Genomic DNA, 18,789 nt, shown 5'->3' with positions numbered 1-18,789 from the left:
AATTAACCATCTGGTTTCTTCAATTTTCACTCAGGAGCAAAAATATGCCTTTGAACTTGAAAGAAATAATGATTTGACTTATGTCGTGATAATTATCGATATCGACTGATATGAAATGTTTTTATCGTGATAACATTTTTGGCAACTTTGCCCAGACCTAATCATAACACACTGACCTAAAAAAACACTAACAACAGAAAACATTAAGTAAATTTGATGAACTTTTATCTTTGAAATGTGATGGATTTTTTCATATATATATTATCAGTATTTCTTTGTAGAATACAGTTGTTGCTCAGATCAAAATTGAAATTCTACTTGTTCAACCTCCACATCATCTTACTTGTGCACATCATGTAAAAGCAATTTCTCAATCTTAGAAATTGTTTCCTACATGATCAATTGCTTACTGTATGTCATGTTGATCAGAATGTATTACGGTATATTGGTTCTCTGTTGAATAGTCTTACACCTCACAACATCTAGTCATAAGTTCATTGCATAAGTCACTACATGCAAAATGGCTGAACACGTGATAACCTGCGAAACATTTTTTCTACATATGTCTATAAGACTTTTTTTTGTAAATGTGTCCTACAGTAAACTGATGAAGATATTTGTTGTGATGTGAGTAAGAATCTGTGGCCTGATAGGAACATCAACTTGAGGGGGTGTTTTCTTGCTTACATTTATTTTTTTGTAACGGTTTCCATTATGCTATGCAGTGCTGTAAAATAGTCATGTTTTTTTTATTTTCTGCATCAAAATGACATGCTCTGTCAACAAATTACATTACAAACAGTAAAAGCGTAACTGTGAATCATGTCCAATTCCTTGCAATATATAACTCTGTACTGCTGAAATTCATCAATGCCATACATAAAAAGTGCAGCCTTGTGCATTTTCAATCATTGTCATCCAAACCTTAGCCATATTTCACCAATACAAATAGTTTTCCAAAAGTTAAAGCATGATTCTAGAAATGCACCAAAGTGACTGAGAAAAACTGTAAGATATAGTACATATTTTTACTTTTTGACGGTACTATAGTATATGTAACAAGAATGAATCAGAAATTTGCTTTAATAATATCTTTCTATATCACTGCATTCAGTAATTTACTTATGAAAAAAAGTTCCTGAAATATAGTTTTTCTCAGTTGGCACATAGACATAAATGTAAAATGTACATAAATGTTCTGCTAAGATTTTCTACATTTATCTATCCAGTTACTGCAAAAATGCAGGATATTTGCAATCATTCTGTTTTGAATGTGTTTTTAACAGTTTTGGACACAGTGTGTTAGGGTTTGAAAAATGTGCTGCATATATATATATATATATATATAGTGTTTGCAGACAGTCAAGTAGTAATGAAAAAAGAGTTCATGAATTTTGGAGAAAGAATGTGTGTTTGAATGCATTTTGTGTGAAAGCAATGAAAAATGATTCACAGTTTGGTCCACATACACTTCGGCTGCACTGACTGTATGTAGAGTTTTGACAATAAGACTTCAGTTTTGACCAATGCAGCAATACTGAAATTGAAAAAAACTGTAATTAACAACAGTTTGAATTTGAGAGCTTGTTTGACAGACAAAAACAGAGAGACAAAGAAGGCGAGAGAGAAGGGCATTTACCTTATTGGGATTTGAAGCAGTAATTATCCACACACACTGTGCGTTGCTCTCATATTGAATTGGGAAGTTAGGAGATGTAAAGGTTCCTGACGGTCCTTGGAGATTACTGCCACATGTCTTCACTGTGAACATAAAAAGCATAATGTCATTGTTATTAGTAGCAATTGTTGAGAGACAATTTTTATAATTAAACCATTTCGGTAATACTTAGCCAGAGATTTTCAGGAAAAAATCTTGTGGATCACAGTAGCAGAGTAGTTACAACAATTAAAAGTGACATTAATACAGGGCTAATAGTGCTGTGACATAAAGAGAAAAGAAGGAGTGCAGGCAAGAACAGAAAGAGGAACAGAAGGTCAGAAAGATGTTATTGATACTGTCAGCGACGTCTCCCTGGATGGCAGTACTTAATTGGAAGCTATAGGCTGTGAAATACCACAGGATTAGGTAGAATTGACTGATAGAGACACTCACCAGCAGTTTACTCTCAATATCCACTGAAAGATAACAACTTCAAACTACTAGCTGGGTAAAAATTACATTCCATCTTAAAAAGAGTAAAACATTTACAGTGCAGCTTGGGACACACATCTTACATTAGGTATGATGGGATAATGTAACAGATACAGTGACTGACAGTTGGTGTAAGTGTACAACAATGTGGTTTGAGTGGAGATTCTCTATGTGAATCCATAGAAGCAAAGTACCATCAGTATGTCCCATTCATGCGGGAAAGTCATACAAACTCACTAAACACTAAGTGTGATGCTACATTCAGTGGGGTGTTGAAAATGACACATGCTAGTTGTTCGATAAACCAGCGAAGCCTTTATTAGGCTGTGTGCTCTGACTGGATGTGATAGAGAACCTGCTTGTCTGTCCTTGGGTCGCCCTGTTAGAGTTGGGAGGTAATTTTCTGCTTGGTTTGAAGCAGTGTTTGTTCCTTAATTAGTTTGTTCAGCGGTAGGCCGCAGGAACACGTACAGTTAACAGCCACACACACACAAAAGCACATAAGCATGAGCACTTATATGGTCATATTTTACAAACAGGCGCACATGCAGTTGCACATTTGTTGATGCGTACGTTACAGTGAAGAAAAAAAACCACACTCAACATTGCAAAATAATATACTTGCATGCACACGCTACACAGCAGACTTGCGTGTGAGAATGCATGAGAACACTTACGAGGACATGCATCCAAACATAATTCAAACTTCCCCACCATGCACACACAATTCACAAAAAATTCAAGCACACGTGCACACACACACACACACACACACTCCTGGCTGCTCTTGTGATAATGCAGGAAGGGAACAAGTAAAAGAATCATCCTAAAGTGTGTTTGTGTGTGTGTTTTTTTTGTGTGTGTAATGGGGTGTGTCCGTGAGATGCTGTAAGAGTGTCAGAACAAGTACAAGACCCCTTAGAGACAACCCTATATCTCCCTTGTCTGTCTCTCTGTCTGTCTCTGTGTTTCCCCGTCTCTCTGTCTTCTGGATCTTCGCCTGAGTTCCCCCTGTCTGAACCCAGTTGATGCATGTTTTTCTAATTCTCAATGCATCTTCAGTTGACCTTCTCTTGTGTTCAGCTCACTGAAGTTTATAAACTGATAGATACATAGAGATGAAGTGTGAGCGTGCGTGTGTGTTTGAGTTTCACGTGAGAAATGATTTATCTGCATGTCTCAAAGAGTGTGCGTGTGCGCTGACAGCACAATCAGCGCGGCCTGAACGAATGGCCAGCCCATCACTGTGCCAACAGCAGAATGGGCACAGTGTTGCTATAGCGATAGCGCGGAGAGAGTTATCAGCAGAATTACCAGAGGAGCTAACATCCCATAATTTATATTAAACACCATCTGTCTCTCTGCCTGCATCTGTCTGTCTTTCTGTCTTTCTCTCTGCACCTTTTATTCACGCTGTCTTGGTCCCTCTATCAGCCATTGTATGAAGTTCATGATTTACATTACACTCTATCATCTGCCGATCTCTCGTTCTCTCTATTTTTCTTCCTACCCCTTTATACTCCTGTCTTCTGTATGTTTTATTTTCATTATAATTACTTGATAATTCTACCCTGATACTTTGCAAGTTCAAGTTCAAGTTTTGTACTTTTCACTCCATTTCATCTACTAGTAAAGACGTGTATACAAAACATCAGTTTATATGATTTAATGTTTTTATAGATTAAAATACCCAGAAGTATGTGGCATATTTAAACTTTGCTCTATTGTACTCACGCTAAGGTGAACAGATTATGAACAAGCACAACGTGAGGTCAGACCAGCTGGTAGGCTCTGCTGCCCAGTATTTCTAGTCGCGTGAAATACGGAGACATTTCCAGGGACAGCTCCGGAAGGGGACAGGCCACCAAAAATGGGGACACTGAAAAAATCAGCTGGCTGTGGTTAGAAAACAGGTTGATGAGAGTGAGTTGGAAAACCAAAACTATGAGCTAAAAGAGGTAAAAAGTTGGGCGCTAATTTTCTGTGGGTCACAAACAGTGACACTTTTTTTTTACAGTACACATAGTCATTTGATTCATTGTTAGTGATATAAACATATTATGCAGCTAGGGTGACCAGATACCTCGACAAAATCTGGGACAGTCCAAAATTACAAGTAGTTGTCTTGGATCCTGAATCCTGTTTTGATTAGTTATAACCGAAATACCATTACATACTGATAATTGTGAATTACTCTTTTAGTGTCACCCACAGATAGACTCTGTTCTGGCTCTGGCAGGGAGTGCAGGGAATCATGAACATTTTGTGCATGCTCAGGCCCACCCCTAACTCCCCTGTCCTGAATTTCACCTATTCTCATCTGGTCACCCTATGTGCAGCTTTAAGTAAGATTTTGAATGCAAGACTAAGGAGTATTTTTTATAATGGTTTTCTCACACCTCTGTCTGTCTGTGTCTCTTCCTGTATCTCTCTGTCTCCCTCTCATCATTATTTATACTGGCACACAATATAGAGGGCTTGAAGCCAAAAGGGCCACACTATCATTGAAGCGATAATGAATTCTAGATCAAATTAAAAAAATTTGATGAGGTCTATCTGGTACTAAAAGCATATTGTTGGAATCACAAGTGAGATTAACTGAATGTTTTAGACAGGAACCGCATTAAGTATGTGTGTGTGCTTGTGTGTGCGTAACAACTCATCCTCTTTTGAGTTTATATATTCAGATCAACTGGATTCCCCCAGGATTCTCACTTTCCTCTCTCACTCTTACACACATACACGCATACTCACATAAACCGCTGGGATGCGGACCAAAATTAAATGATGTTTCAGGCAAGGATCACATTGCCAACACCTATTCTGTAACTCCAATGCCCTTGCTCACAGTTCTCCAGGTTTTGTTTTATGGCTTCAGAGCATAACGGACGCACTCCATATGCACTGGGAAGGTGTTTTTGAGTCTGAATTTTAACAATGTACAGCTTCACAATGTTTTGAATTGGTTTTCCATTCTAGCATAGCAGAAACTCTTTCGGTCTGATCTTTGCCTTACACTCAAGGTCTAAAACTCTGCTGCTTTCTCAACAGGATGGCCTTTGCGGTTAGTGAGTCGTCCCCCAAGTGTAGGGCTTAGGTTCAATCATCCATACAGCAATACCTCCTGAAGCATACCAAGGACACTTAACCCCTACCTGTTCCAGATTATCTGCCTGACCCTGCACCCTGACCAAAGAGCATAAAGAGAACTGGGGAAGAGGTAAATCAAATAGAAAATAAAACTGAATCATACGGATGAGTTTTCTTAAGTACACAATTCATTGGATGATTTGGAAAGGGTGTGCTACTGGACCAGCAATGTCCTGCTGGTACAATTACATATTTGATCTCAGTGCCGGACTTCAACTTTTGTATGTTATCCAAATGTAATCATTATTGCACACTTTTACCAACACATTACTGTTGGATTGGCTTATGCCAAAAGTGTATCCTCTGGGAAGACATTTCAACTATCAATGAATAGACTGTGGTATTTTCTGAGCTTATAAACTCAGCGATCAATCATTGGTGTGCCTTGGTGACATTGTATATAATCTACCAGTCCATCACAAAATGCCTACAAGCAAAGTGTAAGGTAATTTTTTAAAATGGTTCTTCTTTCCTAATTTCTTCATCAAAGGAACTTCATGAATTATTAAAGAAACATTCCCATAAAAGGAATTTTCTCATTAAAGTTACTTTGACAAGGATGATGTGTAACCAACTAGACAGGTAAGCTAAAATGAAAACCTCAAATCATAAATTTGACGGAAAGGGTTAGGGGGTATCTTCTATTTTCGTGTTGATAACAAGGATACAAATATTACTTGTCTGGCTATCACATTCATTTTTAATTACAGGTGCCACTTGTCTAGAGTGTGTTTGACAGTTTTTATGGTACCAACAAGTCTAGCAAATTTGAGTGTGGATGAATATTAAAATGTCAGAAACCCTAAAAGTCAAATACATATCAACCAAATCATAACTTTCTGGTGAAAACCTTTTAAAAAGTTCTTGTGTTCATACTGAGCCTTAGATCACAATGTTGAGTCAGGTTAGAGATCAGAAGCTTCTGCAGCAAAGCCTACTGGCTGTTTTAACAGGCTGATAGATTGACCAATGGACGCAGAGAATGATTGATGACATCATTAAGCTGGCACACAGTGTTCCAATGGCCCTCGCTCTGGTTAGAGCTCTAATGGGTACACACACACACACACACACACACACGCACGCACGCACGCACGCACGCACGCACGCACGCACGCACGCACGCACGCACACACACACACACACACACACACACACACACACACACACGCACATACAGAGACAGACAGACAATCATTTAGTGTAGTTGTCGTACCTTACACTTGAGTTTCTTTCCAGTTTTCTTTCTTTCTTTCCTGTGTGTGAGTGTGTGTATTGGGTTGACATGTTGCATCCTTCATTGAGTCAGTATATTCAGGCAGATCAACTGAACTCCCCAGGAGTTCACAGACAGAGCGAGAGTTGGCTCAATGGCCTTGCCATCTGTCCATTAATCAAGGTGCCACATGGACCCTCTCTCTCTCTCTTTTTCTCTCATTTAAAGTGTTGTAAGAGTGGACAGAAGGACATTTGGATTTGATGGCTGTTTTTGTAGTTTATTTTTATTTAGTTTTGTAATTGTTTTATTGTGTCTAATAAAGTGATTATCTCTCTCTCTTTCGATTGGTTCGCTGTTGTGATCAGATCAAAATTCCAACATACATTCACTTTATTCTCTCTGTAATGTGCCAAAACACACATTTAACTGTATTTAGAGGCGACCCTTTAATAAGTCAGCTGGCTTGATGCTTCCTGACAGATTGCCTCTCTCTCAATGTTATTCACAAGTTTCTACATTAGCTCTTGGGTGGTCTGGATGTAAAGGTCAAATTTGAGCGGTGTTCAGCTAGCCTCGTTCTATTTTAGTTCAACAGGATGAAACAAAGTTAGCTAAATAAGGTCACAGTACTTTAGAGAACATAACGTCTCACTGAAGATCTGATGTACATGCAAAAAAACACAATCATGGCTGCTTTGCTCTCTCGCACTAGCTTACTTGTTTATTTATTTTTATTTTTATTTTTTCCTCATGTGTCGATGGATGTAGCGGTGCAGTTCAGGTTGTGTTTATGCAAATGCAGCATACACTTTTTTTGGCCTACACAATTTGGAATGAAATTGCACTGACATTTCCATGAGCTCAGATGACCTCTTCAAATGGGTATCTTAATTACATTTTGTTTCAAAATATGTACTCAACCTTTTTTTTTTTTTACACACTGGAGTGGGAAGCCACACAGTTTCCATGTTTATACAGTGCAAATTATTTGGAGTATACCCCTTAGTAAACAGCAATATATTCGACTGACAATAATACTAGAAACATTTCATTGTACTACAACTAACTGCAGTTGTAGCCTAACTGGCCAGATATTTCCATCTCTCTTGTTTGCATCATTATGCATCAGGCGTATCAGAGTCTTTATAAAACTAACTAACTAACTAACTAACTAAATAAAAAAATTAAAGGAGGTTTTGGAAGCATTTTTAGGTTGCTCTAAAATCATAAGCAGGTTCTATCTTGGAGGCTAGAACTGCTGATTAAACAGAAGATGAGATGAGCTGATGTGACTGGTCACCATCAGCCAGCTGATACTACAGTATCCTACTAACAATGTAGACCTGCTCTAGCTCCCTTTCCAGATTGCGCTCTGTTTTGTCAAGCTTGAGCACACTCCTCTTTTAACTAAAATGTAATTGGTCACACATGAATTTACACTCAGTGTAAAAGAGCCAGATGTGTCAGATACCTAGATAATCTCCACACTTCTTGATTGGATATGTTTACACAATATCAATGTTATGTACTGGTTGTCTGGCAAAGAAGGTAGAAGATAAAGTGTATTAAATTAACGAGTCTCAGACCACTTCTAGACAACAGTGAAGCTTATTCTACTCACAGTCTGTTAGCTTTAGACTAGCCTTTCTCTCTTGCCTCTGGGGCATTTATATTTTTGGAATTTCAATATTGGATTTTTGTCCCTAAGGGTAAACAGGGAGTAGGTTTAAAAATAGAGGAGTAGTCTCTATATTCTTTTCTATGCTTTTCACCTAAGCCACCAAAACACCCTACTTCAAGCTTTAAATGTATATTTGCAATGTTTACAGTTGCATTTTATTGTGGTTTTTCTTTTCTGTTTTCTCTTTTGAGTGATTCTGGAATATAGCTCACACAAAGCCACAGCACTGTTGTCACAAATATATGATTCCAGTGTTACATGTATCTTGTCCTTCAAGCAACCTCAGTGTGATTATCCTGAGATTTATGGGAGGTTTGAAGATATATGTCTTTCTGTTTCACCAAAGTAGGGCAGAGATATACTGCATAACAATGACACAGAACACATAGTAAATAGAAAACACAGTATCTTCTTTTCCAAAAATATTAGTGTCTAAACAAGCACGACTTGTGGGTAAATTTAATAGCATTAAGTCAGAGGTAGATCTGTCAGAGATCATGTCATGAACTGTGAACAATAAATATCACAAATAGTTGTTGCTACTGTTTGCCTTTTGCACAGGGTAGCATAAATTGAGTTTATGCAAACTGTATTATGGGACCACACTGGAGTAACAGTGCCCTCCGTTGTGGGATGTTCAAAACAACAAAGATCAACTAGCACAAAATCACTAGTTATTTAGCAACAACCATGGAGTAGGATGGTGCACTTTGCCATGGTTTTGTCAAAAAGTTGCTCACTGAACAGTTTGTGCTGGGAATTCCAGGTACTGTGTTTTAAATTCAACACAGCTTTAACAATGCACACCTGCTACAGTTGCTCGGTGAAAGTGTCTTGCCCTGCCCACATAACTTTTTCTTCAAAGATCCCTGCTGACTGCGGACTGCTGACTCTGTTTCCCAGTGACAGAGGTCATTCTTTTTAACCATTCACTGCTTCAGGGTACAACATCAGAGACTTTTAATGTCATTGGCAGTCTCCCTTTGGGGAGGCTTAGCCTCTCTTAGCATCGTCAAATTCAGGTAAATGCTAGACTTGATGGGCGCTATATTGAACTGGTCATTATAAAGTATTTAGTGATGATGAATCCCTAACAGCCATTAACAATCTTAAAGAGCCAATCAAAGGATATCACCTCTAAGATATATCTAATATGAGTTGGATAATAAGGTTAACTGTCAGGGACCAACCACAGTCCACGTGAGATAGCCATATCCTAACTGTATTTTCCAGGTTATATCCTGCCTGCTTACAACGATCTGTGCTGTCATGCTAACTTAACACATAATGAAGGTCAGTCCCCCTGTGTGTCTGGCCAAAACGAGAGACCCAGGGTTGCAGTGAAGGCATGTGCTTAGACTGTGTCCTTTAGCCAGAGGGAAAGAGTGTAGGGCCCATAGCTTGGCTGACTAGCATCTGCCCTGCTCAGCTGCCCCTGAGCAAGATATTGCACCCCTATGGACTTCCAGGGTGCTACTCTATAGCTGACCTTGCACTTTGACCTCCTGATAGAAAAGGACCGATAGAAAGAAATATTCCCCACTAAGCAATATCATATCACATCACAAAATCATCATCCAGGTCTGGCTGGATTCAGTGTTTATAGTGAGATTAAAATGGTTCAATTTGAAATGTCCAGCTATGAGTTATGTTCCATATACTTTAAATCTGTTTTTCAAAAATGTTACAATACTTTGTTCCTCAAAACAGTAGTTGGTGTTCATATGCTAATGTCTTGTGATGGATATAGAGAATTTTACATTCACAGAGGCTGCAATTTAAGCAGGAAGAGTAGGTGTGACATTATTCAGCTTTTTCTTGCCTCCTTCCTCTGCTTTTCCTTCTCTCACTATCTTTATTACTATTTTTTTTCTCCCTTTCAGTTCTCTATTTCAGTGATTATTAGTTAGGTGTTAAAGTAAGTCTATCTTGTTCTCTCTCTCTCTCTGTGTCTCTCTCTCCACACACACACACACACACACACACACACACACACACACACACACACACACACACACACACACAGTGAATATTGGTTTTTATGTTAAAGTATGTGTCTCCAGCCACAGTCTGAAGCCTAGTGAAGGGAGACATGACAAACGACTTTGGCATTTAACATGACAGACGCCCTCTCTCTCTGTCTCCCTCCCTCTGTGCATGTGCATGTGTGCATGTGTGTGTGTGTGGTGCAAGTCTGAGACTAAAACACTGGCAGATGTGAAACGGGAACCAGTAAGAGAAGCTGAAGATTAATTGAAAAAATGCAATTAAACCATAGTCACTTTTGTCGCTGTACTATATGGGCACATTACATATCTTCTGTCACTTTAAAAGTGCAAATTGTAATTTGCATGGTATATTGAGCAATAATGATCAGACCTGGTGTTTGTTTACAGTAGTCTTTATCTACAATATATTGTGTTTATGATAGAGGGTAGAATTTAGGTCCTGAACAATCACTATCATAACTCCCCTGACGAAAGCACACCACTAAGGCATGTTGGGGAGGCGCTACATTGCAAATATTGGATTATGGAGTGTTTTGTTTTAGAATTTCATAGCCAGAGGCTTGAAACTGAATTGGGATTTTTTCCACTATAAACGCAGCCCTGATCAACACAAACTCATGCTGAGGCAAGGCCAAGGCTACATGCTGGCAACATTTTGAGACAGTGTACATTGGGACTTGTGCTTAAGAGTTTTCTTACCTTCATGCATCTGTGATTACAGCCTCTTTCTCCATCTGTATCTGTGTCTATTACTAGGGTGTCAGTAATTTGTATTCTTGTGCAGATGCATGTTGAGAGCTATTTCTTACCTTTACAGACCGGTCTGTGGTCACTCCAGGCAGCAAAGACTTCAGCTACTCTCTGGCAGCTGATCGTTTTACTGCCCTGAAGAACATAGTCTTCTCCACAAGTGAACTGCACCACACTGCCAATGCTATACACAAACACACACATAAAAGACAGGGAGTCAGACATGCAGAAAAATACAAATAAAAGGTTTTTGTAAATGTATATGTTCTCTATATGTGCATACTAATTGTACCTGTAATCGCTGCCATGGCGTTTTCCATTCTCTGGCTCTCCCGGATCAGGGCAAGAGTTAGACGCCTGTCTCACACCACCTTCATTTACTACACAGAGACAGACAGATGCACAGCCCGGCAGGTTAGAATAAGGCACAGACAAGGCTTATAGTGAAGCTACACTGGATCCAGCAAGCAGACTCTCCCTTAAAAGACAGCAATTCATCTACATGCAGATACTTGTTTTTATGTTTCATGTGTTGAGAATAACCAATAGTTTTTATACATAAGTTTACTTTATGATTTTGATGCAAACTCTGTAGTCATGGTACAACATCGCTGCCAAATCAACACCACAGAACTGCTTCACTATACCATTGCATGACTCTAAAACTGTCTGTCATTCTATTGATAGCATTCAGCACAAGACTTCCCAGGTAATTTCCAGCTCTGCACTTTTAGCATCAGTTTTGGAAGCCTGCCTGCCTTGTCACTTATTCACTTTAGAGGCAGCAGGAAACAGGTGGAAGTTGAAACAAGTTAGACAGACCGGGAGACAGAGAAAAGGACAGGTTAGACGGCAAGATAGGCAGACAGGGACGACACACCACTCCAGATACGATCGTAAATCTCACCGAAACACTAGAGCTAATCTCGACAGTAACACTCAAACATCACAGTGGCAGAACAGAGACAACAGACAGAACTGCACAAATGCTTTGAGACTGCGACATCACAACAAACACGCATCTGACATGATGCTTCTTTACGTCTCTGATTACAATACTGCTCTTGACAGTATATGTTTGTAGCTTTGTTCTTTTCTTTCTTTCTCTCTCTGTCTTCTTTTTCACTACCATATCCCCTTTACTCTCTCTTGCTTGCCTGCTTGGTTTCTTAATCCTTTTCCAGTCACTCAGCCTCCCTGGTCTCCTTTTCCATATAAGTAACCCCACAGCTATATTTCATTGGCTTTCCTTAAAAGACACAAGAGTATAGAATTTTTATTTACATAAACATCAACCATTGAGAGTCATTTCCTTCTCTTGAGCATGTAAAGGTTTTAAAACTTTCAAGAGACACAGCTGCTGGGTTAACTTTGAGCAATGGACAGTGTGTGTAAGTGTGTTTGTGTTTGATGAGCAAAGAGTGAAATGGCAAAAAAAAGCTACTGTGTCTTCCCAGGGAAAGCCAAAGTAACATTGCTGTCAGGTAAGGGAAAGAAAGCAAAACACAAACAACTCTATTCCAATTTAGAAGTTTTCCAATTCAAAACACATTGTATATTTTTCCTTCGTACTGGGGAGGATCATGTGCCATGGAGCCATTTCTAGTAGGTTGGCACACAACAAAAGTATTAGTAGTAATACAGTATTTTAATGAGCTAAAGTGCATTGATGACCTATTTTTCCTCGATTTAGGGCCCCACTTGACGAGATCAGGGCGAGAGTAAAATTATTTGAATAATCCTTGAGGTTCCCTCATCTTTCATCCACACCAAATGAATACAAAATTAGGCCACTGTGAGGATTTGTATGTGTTTTTTTCAGTGGTTCATCCTTTCCTAATGTCTGGTGTGAGTAGAATATTACTAGAGGAAGAACCTGTCTTGGTGAGCTTATTTACTTCAGCTATACAGAAAACAAAACACCTCATGGTGTATTTTGATATTCAAATGCATGGACTGATATTCAAATGACGGGGAAACACAACTAATCATGCACTTTGATGTAGTATGACATTCAGCTTATTTCTATATCAGCAACTAGACGCCAATGTAGCAGTATTCTGTTGATCACTTATTTAATTAGTGTGATTAAATTACGTTTGATTGCGGAAGAACATAATTCTGTTCTGTCTGCTTATTTGCAATTTTTTTTTTGTTTGTTTGTTTTACCCCATACGCTTAAACACATCTTCAGTTCTTATATCTAAAAGTTATTTTTTCTGCAGTAAATCACTGGTCACCTCATGTGAACAAGGTCTTTTTACACAGAACACAGCCCACTTTTTCACCAATAGAAAGCAAAGGCGAAAATCGGAAGAGAACAGAAGTGAGCAGAATTGAGTTTGCAAAAATTCCCACCAAGCCAGTAAAATTACTTAAGGCTAAACTAGTGAGGGTTAGACTGCAAATGGTATTTTTGGTTTCACTTGGATTTTTGAAGACCGATTTCCATTTATTTTTAAATATTGAAAAAGAACACTGATTAAGTCCAAGGTTTTTACTGTTTTGAAATAAAAGCTTTGCCTTAAGTGTGCAGTATTTTTAGTGTTAAGGTATTTCTTTGTTGTAATATCTTATCTTAAACAAAAATGCAGATGCCTGACAACTCAAATAGGTGTAACAAACACAGGCCGAGAGACCACACTGCACATTTCTACTTTCACACAAACACCCTTCCACCCAGGCTGTGTCCGACTAACATGCATGTACATGTATAGTCCATACCAACAAACCCAGCAGGTGGTTGGTGTCTGTGTGTCTCTGTGTTTGCATTTGTGTGTATTTGTTAGAGTAGATAGTTTGTTGCTTTGTTGGAGCGGCTAATTTGACCATCTGGACTATTAACACCATAACAGAGGGACTGGTTACAGTATCAGTACTGTGTGCACATGCAAACACACAAAAAAAACACAAAAGTCGCATACGTACACACATATGCATGTATTCGAAAACACACACACAGAAACATAAACATGTACGTAGGCAGGGACAGACACACACACAGGTTTTGTGCTTCACTGAAGAGTGAAACCAGTCAGAGCAGAGCAAATTAACATCTGAACCAATCAGAGCCAGACTAATTAACATACAAATTCACATCTGTAGAATCAAACCTCAACCATGACTCTTCAACCTGTCGGGAAACCTGATGAATCTGTGATGGGTTGTGTCTCTGTGCTGTGCTTAGCTCAGCTCATATAGTACTTAAGGGATTCACACATTTACAGACACACACACACACACACACACACACACACACACACACACACAGTGAGCAAGCAAATAAGGAAAAAAAGCGAGAAAAATCTGAAATATTCAAAAATGCATAATAAGCAAGCATGCGTACCAAGTAACGACATGGATAAGCAAGGTCTACTTATCTGATTGCGTGAACATTTTTGTATGTATTAGGGCATGTCCTTGAATTGATGCATGTGTTTACATAATGTGCATGTAGGTTCAGTAGTAATGCATGAGTATGAACCCTTGGGTGTACAAATATCAGTGTAATAATGTGTGAGGATGTGTGCATGTATGTGCGTGTAATAGAGACAGAGAGAGAGCGAAGAAGGGATATAATAAAGAGACAAAAGAAGTGAAAAGAAATAAAGAGGGAATTGGATGTAAAATAACTCTAAAATATGGGAGGTTTAAGTGGGTACTGACAGCTTTAATAAGTGGAATTTCAGTAACAAAAGGTACTGCTGTTTTCCTTGCAGATGTTTCATACTTTTTGTACATGCTCTCTCAATGTCAAAGTGTTGAAAAGGCTTCTAACTAAATGAAATAATATTCATGTGGCCATTTTTACGGTGCATCAAATGACATGTGGGCCATTAGCACCCTTACACTTGATACTTTCACTTCAGTGTCAAATTAAAGAGTTTCCAAAGTGACTCATTCTTACAACTTGGGATTTCACGTTATTTCAAGTTGTAGGAAAATGTAGCAGTAAATTAGCATGGATTTTAGTATTGTGTATTAACAATATACCGACAAAAGTTTTTTAATTTGCTACTAACTGTGATGGGTCATCATACTCCAAAGCTTAAATGTAGATATGAATAACTGTAGATATGAGAGTCAGATTAGTTTTTCTTTTTTTTTTTAGCATTGGCCTCTATGGCAGAGAAATCTTGTTCTAAACTCAATAATTGCTTTGATGCCCTCAATGACTTGCGTATAAAGGTCTACAAAAATGTAGTTTAGGTGTGTGATCAGAGGAGAAAAGAAGAGAAGAGTGTGATGAAGAAATATAAGAGAAGAGGCAGGAGGGGGCAGTAAACAATATTACAACAACTGATTTACATTCCCTGAACAAGCCCAAAGCAGGGCAAAACAAACCATGATTAAGCTTATCAGAACAAGCCATGATTAAATATATCAAAGCAAGCCATGAACAAGCATGCAGAAACCAAGACACCATGATACATATACAAAACATCAAACAACAAGAACCCAGCAGTCAAGCAGAATGCAAACGCATGTTCTTATAAAGGCTGGGACCTTTTCAACACATTTGTGTATCAGGAAATCTCATATTTTAACATGTCTCTGACACATTTAGCACTAAGTTTCTATGAATTGATGTTACCACATGTTGTCTACATAGGTAACACAATATTTTTCTGTGTTGTCAATAAACAAAGGTACGAAAGTGTTGAAATTGACAGCCTTTTTAAGAGAAAACCCCCCCAAAACAAAACAAAACAAAACCTAAAAACAAAGCCAGACCAAGCCAAACCAAGCCATCACACGTCAGTTCATTAGCCATAGTGACATTAAGATGTGAACTCACATATTGAAAACTTGTTGCTGGAGTCTTTGCCAGGGAATAATTTAACGCCCCGCGATTTAAAATCTACTGATCGCTTCACTGCAGAGGAGAATAAAGAAAAGACAAGAAAAATCAGAGAACAGATTGGATAGTGGGGAAAAAATAGACCCAGCAAAGGAATTTAAAAAAGGAAAATAGTAGATTCTTCTCCCTCACAATACTGAGAGAGAGAAGAGTACAGTGAAAAAGAAAGTTACAAAGGCAAAGTAAATTTCAAAATGGTGGACACAGATAGCAAGAGCCAGAGAAGAGACAAACAAAAATAGAAAGAAGCAGACAGAGGAGACAAAGTAGGATAAATGTTTTCAACAACAGCACCATTCAGGGTTTTTGTTCATAAGATGCTTAATGTTTCTCACTCTCTGTCACTCAGACACATACATCAGATGTTGAGGTGTTTTGCAGGAAGCCCCATCATATTCTGAACAAAAGCTGGTGAAGGAAATTGCAGCTTTAATCAAAATGACAATGATGCAGCTCTGTAATCAAAGCATTCAGATAATGGAACGTTAGAAAATAAATGGTTCCTTTAATCAGAGTAAATCAAAGGCAAAAGGAGACAAGTTGACAGAGCACATACTCTGTTTTCTAACATAATTTCATTACAGGGTTAGCAATGTTGTGCTTGTATGTTACAATAGCTCAGCATGTATGGTTGGAATACAGTATGGAAGAGAAATTGAGTAGCTGTATTTGAATCCATGCAACAAAACACCCTGGGGTTATCTCAATTTGACTCCCTCCACATTAGATATTTTCTGCACTACTCTGTCAAAATAAATCAATACAGTACCAACATAAATAATGAAAACATGAACATACAAATATCTTGTCCTGAATGACAAAGTACAGTGACAAATTACTGTAATTAATGTCTGATAGAGTGGCTGACAGATGCCTTTTTATAATGACCCGACTAATCCATTGAATGGTGACAAATGGCAGATGAGTTAATGTGCTATAATTATCCTAATGTAATACACGGGCTACATATACACCCGTTGCATTATATTTAACAAGGTTAATTTATATCATGTGTATTTTATGGCAACAATTATCCATAATAATTGATTATGGATAATGCTGCTATATACATGCACATACGTTAGTGGAACTCTACTTAAAATTATGACGTTATACCAAATCGATTAACGTGCTAACGATTAATCTAATGTAAAGTGGCTGAACATTATCTTAATTTATGCATTATTGGGTTAACTTACCAGCATGACAATTTAACGTGATTCCAACTCAAGGGCGATACATAACAACCCCCATCATGCAATACTCAGTTTGAATGAAAAAATGTGTTATTAGGTACTAAATTCATCTTGTAAAATGTTGATACAATGTCTAAGATCAACACATTTGCTAAGCAGGGCAATATCATTAATTTAAATATACTTTGTAGCGACAGCACTAGTGACGTATAGTACTGTATATCATTAGTTGGAACTAACTGTTAACATCATCACCATATGTTAAAGCAAGCATGTGTCAATTTTACTTACATTGCTTACATCAACACATGGTACTTGGAATCCTTAATTAAACCATACCTATTATCACTTGGTATATACATATGGTGATTTATTACAAAACTTAATAGAGTTTGGTTTGAAAGCACATTGCAGCTTTAGTTCTTGATATAATGTGAGGCTGTATAATGTTTATTCACATCTGTAATGGTGTCAACACTAGACTTATACTGTTTTTCCAAGTTAGGAAATAATTTCTTCAATAATGATGATGAACAAATGTGAATTTCCTTTACATCTTTAAATAATTTCTGTCATAAATTCACCATTAATGAATTTGCTTCAAGCAACTCATATATCATAGCTGTTTATGACTGCCTGTAAGCACAGTACTTTATCTGACTTCACAGAAAACCACCTACACAAAGAATAAAAATGTACTGACACTGGTGTTATAGCTATTCAAAACGAGCAGAACAAGCTTGATAACTGATACAATATTGACTCTTTGATAAAAAGCATTTTTTCGCTGCATTTCATTTATAATATTTAAGAGCAGAGATTCATATATCCCCGTAAAGAAACTATGTTAAGAGAGAAATTAATACATTTTACATTCCTAGCAGACCTGAAACCAATAATTACAGATACATAAAGTCGTCAGTCCCTCAGACATTGGGAGACTAAACTCAGACTAAACTCACTTGTCCTGTAAATGTCCTGTCAGAAATTAAGAACATTCATCAGCAGACGCTTATTATTTTCAACAAACAAGGGAAAGCTCTGATCTAGAGTAAAGTCTTCAAATCAGATTTGAAATGTATTTCCCCCCTGTTAGGTAGCCAAATCTGGGAATGTGGGCCAAAAATAGTTAAAAGTCAAGTTTGTTTTTGCTTGTGCAAATATATTCACTATATAAAACCCTTGTTAATTAAAGTTAAATATGTTACATATTCACACCGTGTTAACATTGACCATATTTATGAACCAAAAATTGCATGTTTAACAAAACTAATTTTAACTAGCAACATAGCAAACTGAACTAAAGTTCAACAGTGAGGGAACTGACACCTAAGTAAAACCAAGTTCAATAAAATACATACTAAACGATATTTTATAACAAAAGCATTTCACTGAGTCTGAAGTAGGCTTGGCGCTGTACTTTCAGACCAAAACTAAAATATATTCTCTTTAAAAATGTATTACCAAAAGTTGCAGCTACTCTGTTACCCAAGGCAGGATCCAGTTCAACGATTCATTTATTTTAGTCATACTTGCTTGTTCACCTCAATACCATGTGGATTTCTGTAAGACTGGTAGTGTGGAACAGTAAAGCATTCTCTGAGGAGGTGATTCGAGCAGACAGGCACCACGCACTTTGATTGAACTCACCGGCTTCTGGGCTAGAAGTCCCTTGCTGGTGTTTTAGTGTACCCACATGAGAAAAGTCATATTTACATGGTTAATGTGCAGAAATGAGCAAAAGTCTGTCAACACTTTACTTACTCCCCCT

The 18,789-nt window shown here is 37.8% G+C and overlaps 1 protein-coding gene across 1 annotated transcript in view; it reads right to left on the bottom strand.

Moving 5' to 3' along the window:
* Positions 1–18,789, bottom strand: part of csmd3b (CUB and Sushi multiple domains 3b) — a 236,710-nt gene that overhangs the window by 119,079 nt on the left and 98,842 nt on the right. Inside the window, exons 6-8 of the mRNA XM_038725460.1 lie at positions 11,254–11,341; positions 11,021–11,145; positions 1,640–1,761 (exon numbers count right to left, since the gene is read on the bottom strand). Coding sequence (XP_038581388.1) covers positions 1,640–1,761; positions 11,021–11,145; positions 11,254–11,341 — 335 coding nt within the window. The remainder of the gene's footprint in view (positions 1–1,639; positions 1,762–11,020; positions 11,146–11,253; positions 11,342–18,789) is intronic.

This window comes from Micropterus salmoides, unplaced genomic scaffold, assembly GCF_014851395.1.
Source record: "Micropterus salmoides isolate LMB-PRFRI ecotype aquatic unplaced genomic scaffold, ASM1485139v1 Ms_hic_scaffold_17, whole genome shotgun sequence".
NCBI lineage: Eukaryota > Metazoa > Chordata > Actinopteri > Centrarchiformes > Centrarchidae > Micropterus > Micropterus salmoides.
This window is presented reverse-complemented; position numbering and strand designations above follow the sequence as displayed.